This window comes from Dreissena polymorpha, chromosome 2 (genome assembly GCF_020536995.1).
Source record: "Dreissena polymorpha isolate Duluth1 chromosome 2, UMN_Dpol_1.0, whole genome shotgun sequence".
NCBI lineage: Eukaryota > Metazoa > Mollusca > Bivalvia > Myida > Dreissenidae > Dreissena > Dreissena polymorpha.
In genome coordinates this window covers 5,532,355-5,544,647 of record NC_068356.1, presented here as the reverse complement: position 1 = coordinate 5,544,647, position 12,293 = coordinate 5,532,355, and the positions used below count along the sequence as shown (strand labels likewise).

Sequence of the window (12,293 nt, the reverse complement as noted above, 5' to 3'; positions counted from 1 at the left end):
TCAACAAATATTTCGTACAATGTTTCGAAAAATAAAGTTAACACATCTTAAACAACATGTTCCTTATAGCAATAGCCAAAATTTCAACGCTAGATGTGGTCTTGCAACATAGTTTTAACAAGATACAAAATGCTCTTTTTTGTTTTTGTGGGACAATATATGCAACACATGTTCATGTACCATATAAGTACTCGTGTGTCGTATGAATATATATCGTTGCGGGATATTAAAATGGAATACATATTGCCACAACATATAAAAACGAGCATTTTTTATCTCGTTAAATATTTGTTACCATACCACATCTAGCGTTGAAAGTTTGCCTATTGCTACAAGTAACACTGAACGTTTATGAGTTAACATTATTTTACGAAATATTAAGCGAAATGTTCGTTGATTTTGAACATTTATGTTACTTAAACGCATTACAATTACAACATTAAACTTCTATGACTGTTATTGCAAAAATAGGTGAAAGAAGATAACATGTTTTATATTACGACGTTTTCGTTTATAAGCAAGTTTGTGTTTGTTAGTTTAGACTGTTTGCCGTTTTCAACAATATGTCTGCCTTACCCTGGGTTATATGGTTAACCAGAACTTAGTGTGCCTACAAATGTTCGTAATTGACTACTGCCTTTTTGAATCATAGGCATGGCAGAATGGTCGTGTACTAGTTTTATGACCAAACATGTTTTGGGTCCGGGCCTTAATCGAACCGGCGATCCTCGAATTTGTAGTCCAACACTGTATCAACTGAGCTTAAAAGTACTAAGTTACAATACCGTATTTAATTTAACGCTGGTTTAAGGTCCGTTTTAGGATCGCCAAATTAACAAAACCTAAGAACGGCAAGTAAATGTTTTTATGCTCGGTTATATACACACGGTATCGTTTTGTATGGTACAGATTATTTAGAAGAGAAAGTGTGGTAATGTTATAGCGCGAACATGAACGGGTTTCTTGTCTTGGGCTTAATTGAGTTGCAAATATATTGATTCGCCATTTGATATGTATTTGTCGGGCATAAGTTATGGAGAGGGAGGAAGAAAGGTTTATAAACATTCCCTCCCGCCTATCCATGAATATAAGTGTGAAAATAATCGGTTAAATTATTTGTACGTGTAATATTGTAATGATTAACGTCGATATTTTAGGTTCAAGTCCAAATTTTTAGTTATGTGATATGGGTTCCTGACACGGACCGATTTATTTACTGTGAAAGGCCATGGAGGAGTTTTGATACAATGAATGAAGTCTGAAGCAGGTGAGTTTTATTGATAATTTAATTTGCACCATGAATGTTACCATGTGGTATTTACTTTGTTTGCAAAAAAATAATACTTAATGTTTACGATATAGTATAGCTGCTTATTTGTAGATTTCTCTAAAAGTAGAGGTTTCAGTAGATGGCGAAGGTACCAAGACTTAAGCCTTGCGTCCGTCTATGTCCATCTGCCATTTAAATAGAAAAGAAATGAAAAGAAACATGAGCAGTAAGTTTGCGCATCACGTTCGTAGTTAAACATGATTCTTTCATTCATTACTAGCGACTATTGTGTAGGGGTGTACGTGAAGTCGTGTGTACTTCTCTTGAGTAGGGGTGGTTGATACATCTTACAAATATCACTGCTGCTCATCAAAACTATTGCTTCACTGTGTTCACTTTTCGCAAGTTGACGTGTTGGATGGGCATTTTATGCGTCCTATGTGCGCTTTGGGCATCGGCGGTGTGCGGGCGGGCTGTTCGGTCCGTGGCGTCCATGGGGTTGGTCTTTTGAATGGTGTAGTTAAATTATGCATTTTTGCGATTGTGAATTAATGCCTACCGTCTGATGTTTATTAATAATATTGCAATAATTGCAGTCTATACATGTACATGTTTAATGATACGTATAACCACGGGTCCTATAGAATTGATTTAGTATCGTTTCAGATCTTTAGATATATAAGAAGGATGTCGCAATCTTTACGGACGTCTCGATACTTTTCAACTAAGCTGTGCCAATGAAAGGTTGATCTCTGTTGCACATTGTAGACAAAAGGTCTTTAGAATAATTGCTTTTTGCGTTAATTTGAAAAAGCCCTGTCAAATACAAATACCCAATCGTAGTTTTTCTTTGTATCATCATTTATAAGGAAAATTATAAGTTGCTTTGATAATCATGATGAGATCCTTCGTTTTTATCATGTGTATAGAAAGAATTATCAAAAGCAAAATACTTTGTTTTTTGTTTTTGTATTCCCTGAAATTTACTTAATTTGTCAGTGAATCATGATGACAATTTACACAAACATTTCTTATAAAGGCCTCTTAAACGAGTGGATATCATTCCGCGTTACGGCAAATTAGAAATATGTGTCCCAGCCTGTGTTTCGTCTTAAAAATAATTTATCACAAATCTTCATTAGGTGGTCTTCTTTCAAAAATTAATTGTAAGTTTTGGTTTAAAGTGGACGCACGTACACAAACGTTGCTTTTCCACAACCTGCTTTGTCTGGCTATCTCTGTGGTCGCCATGGCAATTCTTATTCGGCACTGGTACAGAGCTATCTTTCGGCTTCTCGACGTTCATGGTGAAATCTGATCTTGTGTTGTTTGTGCTGTTCATCATTTGACATATTTTCTTAAGTGATTGACCAATCTTTATGAAAATTAATACACATGTTTATTGTAAAGTCCTCTAAAACAAGTGTACGTGGTTGTGCTTTACTACAAACGTGGTCGTCGAATCAATCTTAATATAAAATACAATTTGTGTAGTTTCATTCGAATCAAACAATTGTATTCCCCTTTTCATGCAGTGTTCGTCCTTTGCAAAAATAATTAAAAAACATTATTCCAGCCTCAGCTAAAAATTAAATGTGTGTCACAAACAATTGCAACCCACTGTTTTCTTCTCACACTTTATTAATGATTACACTTAAACCTGATTTTTGAATAAAGTGATTTAAATTTAATGATCGATTTCACATTCACAAGTGGTTGACTATTCTGGTATTTCTAAATTAAAACATGTCAACTGAAGAAATCGTCAAATCTGCAAAGATGCAACATTGTATCAAAGTAAACATAGGTACCAAGTAGTTATTGAGCATTTTTAAACGCCATTTATGTATTCCTTCTATCAATTCAACATCCAAATTTCATATTTTTTCCTATGTGGACTTCGTAGATGTCCATTATAAATTGTAATATCTAAAATATTACAATCAAGGGTCATGTTGTTCCAAAGACCTACATTCAACATTATATTTATACTAAACTGTATATTGAAGTGTGACCCCTGAGGAGTGACTTGTTTTTGTGCAAAAGTCATGCTTGCAAACAAAACAACAGATGTTGACATCGCCTCTATCTGACGTTAAATACGAACTATCAAAGTTCTTGGACTTCTGGTTTCAATACAGACATTGGTGAAAATTAATGTGTTATATAAGTCTATTTACAAAATGTGATACATAGGGGAAAGCCAATATCGACCTCAAGTTAATGATTGTAACAAACGTGGTTTCGTATCACTATAAAAAATTACTCATGTTATATAAACATGTCTATATAAAACTTATTAACCTCAGGGTGTGGCCACTTGTTAACGCCAGGATGATGATTTCAACCATATTAACATCAAAGTTTAATATCAAACATTAAACCCTGAGTTTTGAGGTTTCACAGGAGATTTATTCAATCATTATACCATGAAGTAAATATATACAATCTCTAACCCACAAGCATTACCAAATTTGATCCCGGGACTATGCTTTGTATGATCTTAGTAAACTTCTACTAAACAAGCTGCATGTAACACACATTAGAGCTGCGATTGATTGTTTTAGAGAGCAAAATGTATGAAGTATATTTATTAATAAAGTTTATACATTTTCAAGACGGTCCAAAGTCATTCCTATGATTTCTTTTGAAAACTTTAACGACAATGTATACATTTGTATAATTAATACAATAAAATATATTGTATGCCACACAGCAGTCTGCTGAATATTTTGCCGGCCGATGTTCTCTGTATCATCTTGTACGTTTAATAACTGTATACAAGCGCACATTCCAGTGGCTTCTGACGATGCCATAACAGAATAGTTGTTTGCAGACTGCGAATTCAAATGACGATTACATTAAATACGTTTCTGACATCGTGCGTCAATCGGCATCGAAACGGCATGTTTATAATCATTTTTCCCCGAATGTGAGCATTAGAGACTTATCGCCGAAACCGCTTCGATGGATGATTGATGTAGCAACGAACATCATTCTTCGTGTTCTGTATAATTTTGCAATATATGTTTACCTTGTCAGACAGCAAAATATTGAAAAGAACTCAGTGCTCTTTTTCAAATTTTATTTCGGCCTTTTTTCGATTCGCATATTTACGAAGTCGTCCCATGAATGTGTGTTTGTATGTTACATAAAATATCTTTTTGATCCGGTTTTTTTCTTGCGACACTTTACTGTGAAACTCGCGCGAGTAAATGTAGTTTTGCGATCGTCTCGAAACACTTTAAACATAAATGAATAATATATAAAGTTGTACGTCTTAAGTTTTGCAGGTTTGAAGAAATGATATATTTTGAAGTTAGATGGCGTTTTTGCTAATATCTGTCCTTTGTATTTACATCTTCATTTTTGGAATGTTTGATTTAATCAGAATACATCCTATTAATCCCCTGATAACTAACATATATGTATACAAAACTGAATGACGGTTAGAAAGCATGCATATGAAAACAAGAAGTCAGTTTACCGGCACATTTAATATATTTTTTGTAAAAAGGCATATGAATTCGATATACGTAATGATTTAGCCCGAAAGAAGTTACGCATTTCAAATGATCTTCACAAGGAAACTAATAGATACTAGTGTTTTTTTTGTTATTGATAGTAATATCAATTAAGTTACCTATTGCAACATGACCCCGCACAAAATCAGAAGAGTGACATAGAGGCTCAACTTGCTCTGCAAAACATATGAATGTGTTTAACACAACGATCAAATAGCAAATAATAATAATTAGCACATTGGCATTATATGTTAGTTTAACTTTAATTTTTAAAGGTTCATACAACAGTATATATATTCTTATCTTTGTACTATGTGGTAAATAATTTGATGTAAAATTACATCAAACAGATGTAAAAATATATTTCCATGGTTTCTCTAAATTTTCGGACATTAACTTTCGAGAAATGTTTTGGTATGTAAATTTTCGGCCACGAGACAATTACGCATTTTTACAAGCATGTAATCCAACTCGAACTACAAGTTCAGAGTTTATTGCATAAACAGTATACAATTTCAAAGCACACAAATATCAACATACATAAGTATCTAGTCAAGAGAGCATTCAACACGTAGGTATGTAGCAGCACCGGAACAGCTTTTGAGATAATTGTGATACATAACACAAATAATAGTCGTAAATGAATAGTTATGTTGATTCATTATAGTACCATATTGTATATAAAGAGTTAATTCTGAAGTGTCTATTCTCAATTTCGTTGCATCAAACATATACATGCGATGTTATAGAGGCCGATACTGCTGATTTTAGAGGCATTTTGAATTTACAAAAGCAGGTGACAGTTCGAAGGTTTAAAGTATTATCAATCTGAGTGTATCTTCGTTATCTTCTATATTGCATCATACGTGTTTAACAGTTAACTCCGCAAGTCATCTCATCGTGCCCAAAGCCTTCGTAGCACACACTGGCCTTGTAATGCTGGATAACTTTCTTGCCATTGCTCAGACTGTTGCAATCATCTTTGTTGTTACAGCTCCAGACCTTAACTGCTTGGTCGCAAAGGTTCGGACAGTTGACCATGCGACTACAGGGGACGGAAAGCCAGTTAGTTTGTCTATCTATGCTGCCCAGATCCTGGATGATTCTTTTCTCACCAGCCAAAGCCACTTTGCAGAAACAGCTAAAAGAATATACAAATACCTTAAATATGAACCGCCCGTCTTATGATGCTTCCTATATAAATCCAAATCCAAATAAAGTATTAACCTTCATAGCTGCACTCATCACAAAATAACAATTTCAACATGACCAAAGCTCCTGAAAATCTATTTCTAGCTATAACTTGCCTTAGCGGTGTATATAACAATACAGTTCCCATTCATCTTCTTATAGGACATTCACATATAAGAATGTCGATATATAAAATTATGTATAGCTGATAATTTGTTGTTGAATGACGCAGGGTAGTGACCATATGCTTAAGGGACTTGTTCACTGTTTTGAAAAAAATGACAAATAAATAAATACGATGTCTGAGAGTCATGGCAAATGTCATAGTGGCGCAGTGTTAGCCAGTTCGCTAGAGGTCCCGGGTTTAAATACAGGATGATGCATTCTTAATATTATGTATGTTTATTTTTCTTCATTTTTTATTATTTCAAACAATTGCAAATATAAATGTTTTATTAGTAAATTCGCTTAATGAATTTTTTTTCCTTATAAATCAAGCAAAAAAAGTGCACAATTTTATTTAAATTAATCAAACGAAATTATAATAGAAAAATATCATTTCTTAACATATAATTCCTTAAGAATGTTATCTGATGTTTATTTCAACAGCTACAAGCAGCATTGAATTGAATGCGAATAATGCTTTTTGTTCTCACTTTTTAGAATCACCTGCAGTGACATTTGCAAACAGTGCAAAGAACACAAGTCCAAATGTGATTATGAGCTTCATATCGTCAAACCACGTCGATACCAATTTGTAGACTTAATATTAGTTGCAAACAACCGCGTTTATATAGCCTTTGATACACAGGTAAATTATCTATGCAAAACAAATTAACTTCCAGAATTTCAGACGAATACCATTTAAGGTAATTTTCGAAGCTGAAACACTCGAACGTTATTGGTTAACCATTCATATATTGTAAACTAATTTTAGACTTAATGCGCATTAACATGCACGTGACAGATGCTTCACATGCGTCTTTACGTCTTCAGAAGAAACTATTGGGGCAGTGAACAATCGTGCTGAATCGACTATCATATGTTTTTCCACATCAAGCCCCTGGGTTAAAGTTGGCTGAATTCTATGGGTTACTTGTGTTTTAATATATCGACAGTTTTAAGACAAACATACACAAATCTGGACATAACTGTCAAGTTTCTACATGTCTCAGGTTTGCAATCTAGGGCCATCGGGCCTTTTGTTTTAGTTTATGCAAATGCGGATCAAAATATGCCCTGTCTGTTGAGTTGTTGTTGGGATTGAAATGGTTAAACTGGAATGTATATTCGGTGTGTGAAATTTGATTGTTTTACTCTACCAAATTGTTCAAATTGTATCACTTGCTTCGAAAATTACCACTCCCGACACAGATGTGTGAGCTAGCTCTGATTAATCCTAGCGAAAAGCACGTGTTCAGGTGTATTTGGTCCCAAAAGAATCAAGTGTTTGAAATTTATATTTACTTTTTAATGATTAAGATATCATTGTGCAAAACCTGGCAATTGGATGCAGGAATAGGAAGTTTTTGTGTCGTGTGTTTGCTAATTCAGATTGACTTATTTACATTGCTTTAGAACCTTTGTAATAAACGCTTCAAAACCTTCCTGTTTTGATGTTTGTTGATCACTATTTAATTATATGTAACTTCCCTGTATTTGTATTCGGTGTATTATTTTGAAAGAGAAAATAAGTTTTCTGAATGGGTGTTTATTAGATTGCTATCAGGGTAGCACATCAAATTAATAATTGCGTGAGATATTAAACAATAAAGAGCTGATTTCCCTATCATTGTAAATGTCCCATTAGAATAAACGATCAAACAAGTTTACCGATTAATGATACACGTCCAAAATATCAAACTCTTTGATCAATGTCGAGACTCGGCTGCTGTAGGCTTTTATTATCATATATAATAGCTCGTTTTTCAAAACATTTTTGTAAATTACTTTTTTGAACAATAGTTCATTATTAATACCCACTGAATTCACAAATGAGTCAAGCATATTCGGCATTTAAACGTACACATATTTTTCATTGACGCTGATTCGGTTGTCCATTCCTCAAATTGATAACAACTCAACTAAATGCATTAAGAGTCCTGTAATTAATGTATAATATCATATAAATAATAAGTCAACATGTTGACGAAACTATGTTGGAATAATGACAAATGACCCGGTTCACTTTAAAGCGTCTTTCCGAACATGACAACATTGGCATCATTTGTAGCACTGTAACACACTGAAATGTACGCACGTATTAAGATATAATATTATGTGACTCTTGTTGTGTGTGAAGTGATTCTTTTTAAATTGAGACATGTCATATTAATTGAATATGTGATTAAACGTATTCCGTATGTCTCTACCAGTAGGTAAACTTATTTTCGCCATGAGGGCGAATAACGTTTGTCTTAATGACTAATTAGATTGTAACACATATTTTGCTTAAAAATCTATGAAATAGAACGACACACATAACATAGCCGTTTATAAATAAAGAATGAAAGAAATGTTTTCAATATGAAGCCATTAGTGAATGCTGTGAAAAGCAACTTATAAAATGTCCAAAGTATAAACCTAATGAATTCTGAATGATGCCATGTTCTCATTTAGAAATAATATTATCTTTAAGTAATTAGGGTAACACATTGTTTCAAAGTCTCTAGTAACGTCAAAAAAAGAAGATCTTTACAAACTACAAAGATAAAATTGTCCAATTCAAGGGAAAAATCGCCTCAAGGACGTGTTACACTTTCTCGGTTTTGAGAACTCCGTCTTTGCTAAAATTATTGAATATGATTTCAATATAAATATTTTGACATATGATTTAACGGAAATTATAGCATAACAAGTGTGTCCTATTAGAAAGGTGTATTTAATAACTAGATGTTTGCAACATGAGGAGTCCGTTGTCGATTTTTTAATTATTAAAAAGAGTGTGTCATTTACATCAGGACATGGGACACAGGCATTGCACAAAACATGCCCCTCCCCTCAACCGGATAAATTTAAGGTATTGCTCTTAAAATGATGTTGTCTGTAAAGACTTAAACACTGTAAAATATTCCAATATTGTAAGCTCTTTTCTGTTAAATATGACCTGGACCTTTTAGCAATCGACGATTGATTTGCATTCGAATTTGTGTTAACAAATGGTAACAAGTGGTAAAAATCCCCAAAGCAATAAAAACAGCTCTTGACGACCAGGAAGCTTCTATTGTCACAAATAATGCTTAACATCGGTTTAATTGGTTTGAAGATCAAAATTGTCAAAGGAGCGTCTCAAAAATCGATTAATTTAAACTGGGCGACTGTTTTTAATTATTATGATTTAATTAATAAACAATTCTATCCTACTACGAGCAAAAAATGTGCTACATAAAAAAATACCAGCCGTAAGGGATGCATATTAACAAAGACTAAATGTTACAAAAGGTGAAAAGATTTTATTTTTTTAAACCATGTGTGCGTGGACTCAATAGCGGAATATAATACACGGACTGGGATACTGTAAATGAACTTTTGATTTAAAATGTGTAGCCCGTTCAAACCATACTTATACCATCATGTTGTTATTTGCAATTAACCAAGATAAATCTGTATTAACAAAATTGGGTAAGCGGTCACAGAAAAATCATAATAATTAGAAACAGTCGCCCAGTTTAAATAATTCGATGTTTTGAGACGCTCCTTTTACAATTTTGATCTTCAAACCAATTAAACCGATGTTAAGCATTATTGATGACTATAAAAGCTTCCTGATCATCATGAGCTGTTTTTAATTGCTACGGGGATTGTGTAAATAATACTTTTTATAGCTGTTTATTTAAGAAGAATGATTGATTATCAGACGTCGCGATAATATATGTCCTTCTGAGGTACGGATAAAAACACCTAGGTATTGATATTTGCATGCAAGCATTCACCTGATATGCTAAATAAAGGATGCATGGAGGAAATAAATTCACAGTCAGGTAGAATATTTTCCGTGAAGATGACTCTTACCGGCCACTCCATCATTTACATGCGAAATAAGGCAACAACATGTGTAAATATTCCAAAGATTTCCCCCCCGTTTCGCATTCCATGCAATCACAAAGTTGCAAGTTCAAATATCAACGGGTCCAAAATTGATAAGCCTACTATCTCAAAAAAGAAACATCTTTAAAACAAAGAAAGTACTCTTAGCAGTAAAAATAATAGCAGAAATAATCTTATCTGACATTAAGAGTATTTTATTAACTTGTAGCTCTGATACATTTGCGCATCTGTAAATACGTTTTATGTATACAGTAAGTAGTAAGCATACATAATTCATGTATCTTTATTGCAACATGTTCATTTCTTTCAAATAGGTTAGTTGGCTTTGCGGCACTCACTTTAACCTTTCAATTAAGCTTACGTACTTTTGTACTAGTGCCTCGTGATCACATACCTCGTTAACTTGGTGTTTCAGAGCACAGCCTGGTAGACTGGATGAGCTTTGATAAGTTTGTCTGTCAATTATTGAGCAAGATAGTGCGCAGATTAGGGCCCAATGGGTGTTGTGGATATAGATGGGAAGCGTAAATATCACAGGAGGAAGAGGGTAAATGGGTTTTGGTCTGTAGTCAACTTACCTGCAAAATATAAGTTATGGTCCTTAATTAAAAGTAAGTGTAAAACTTGTGTTGTTGTTTTTTTGAAATCATGTAATCTTCCTTCATCATAATTATGTACATAGTGATATTATTCTCTGCCATAAAAATTGTTGAGACAAATTACTTGTATTTAGCTTTTTTACATAATACACGTTATATTTAATATCTGTACTGTTGTTCTCAAATAAACACCCCAAATATAATACACTTGTTTGCTAAACATTATTATTTCTTTATTTTTAGTCAATTAACCTGCAAAACATTAGTTATGGTCCTTAACAAGCAGTAAGTGTTAAACTTGTGTTTTTTTGCAATAATGTGATTTTCCTTCATCATAATTATGTACATAGTGATATTATTATGTCATAAAAAATTCTTGAGACAAATTACTTGTATTAAGCTTTTTCCATAATAAACTTTATATTAATTATTTGTACTTTTTTTCTTAAATAAACACACCAAATATAATACACTTGTTTGCTCAACATTATTATTTCTTCATGTTTATATGAACGTTTTAAAATTAATTTTACGGTAAGCTTTTCAAATGCTTTTGTGAAATCAAAAATAATTAAATTCAACTGTGTTTTTATGTGTTGTTTTGTGTGTGTTGACATTCAGCAAATAAAAACAACAAAATCACTTCACATTCATGATTTACCTTTATTGATTTTTTTTTATCGGTATTTTTCTGTTATGTACATGCAATACTATGATGCTTTTCAATTCATACAGGCATTAGTCATATGCGGAACTTTAATGTGTCTGATTCAAAGATTAAGACAAAATCTAGAACAACATGAAAGGGCCCAACGTGACTTCTCATGGGACCCATATATGTAGCATATTGTGACCCATCTTGCAATCAAATCGATATAGTTTTCGAAATCAATTTGTCACAATATAGGCTTTATGTGCGGAACCCATGTCGCCTCCACTATAGGGGACCCTAAGGGAATCGCAGACAGGGTCCAAAGGAGGTTCAAATGGGACCTCACATGTGTTATATCGTTACCTAATAGGAGACCCTATTAGATGTTATTTGCAAAGTCCCATATGCAATATATACGCTGCATTTAAGGCAATTAATCAAAGCCAGTTTAAGATGGCAGATACGACCCACCTTGGGTATTCATGGCACCCATATATATCCCATAGTTGGGACTTAAATAGATAAAGCTTGCAAAATCATATTAGGCTATCTATAGGCTGCCCTTACGGTACTCATATTGAAGTGTTTGAACCTATATGTGTTTTGCAGATAGGGCCCACATTGGGTCCTCCTGCAACCCATAAATTACCAATCTCGTCACTCATCTGCGACATAAACAGATGTATTTAGTAAAATTATACTCAAATCCATATCGAAGCCTATCGCAGCCCGTAAATGGAACAAATATGTGCTTTGCCGATAGTGCCAACAGAGAGTTCTAATTAGACCCACACCTGTGCGATATTGTAACCCAATATAAGACCCCATAAGATATACTTTACAAATTCCCATTTTGCCTGAAATAGGCTGCGTATGAGGGATTTTTATCGAAACCAGTAAAAGGGACCAATATTGGTATGTCAGATGGGGTTCACTTGATCGGGTTCACATGGGACCTATATGTGTCCCATTTCGCAATCAATGTGGGACCAAACCAGATGCCAGGTGAA

The 12,293-nt window shown here is 33.6% G+C and overlaps 1 protein-coding gene across 1 annotated transcript; it reads right to left on the bottom strand.

Moving 5' to 3' along the window:
• Positions 1–5,271: 5,271 nt before the first annotated feature.
• LOC127865712 (uncharacterized) lies at positions 5,272–6,804 on the bottom strand. Its single transcript, XM_052405663.1, has 2 exons — positions 6,642–6,804; positions 5,272–5,935 (listed from the first exon to the last, which is right to left on the bottom strand). The coding sequence occupies exons 1-2, from the start codon at positions 6,713–6,715 to the stop codon at positions 5,665–5,667; spliced, it is 345 nt and encodes a 114-aa protein (XP_052261623.1). The 5' UTR covers positions 6,716–6,804; the 3' UTR covers positions 5,272–5,664.
• Positions 6,805–12,293: the final 5,489 nt, after the last annotated feature.

Excerpts from the sequence above, each read along its gene's own strand:
- LOC127865712 (XM_052405663.1), bottom strand. The coding sequence starts at position 6,715 with ATGAAGCTCATAATCACATTTGGACTTGTGTTCTTTGCACTGTTTGCA. Across the intron at positions 5,936-6,641 it reads ACTGCAGGTGATTCTAAAAA|CTGTTTCTGCAAAGTGGCTT; the intron begins GTGAGAACAAAA and ends ATATTCTTTTAG.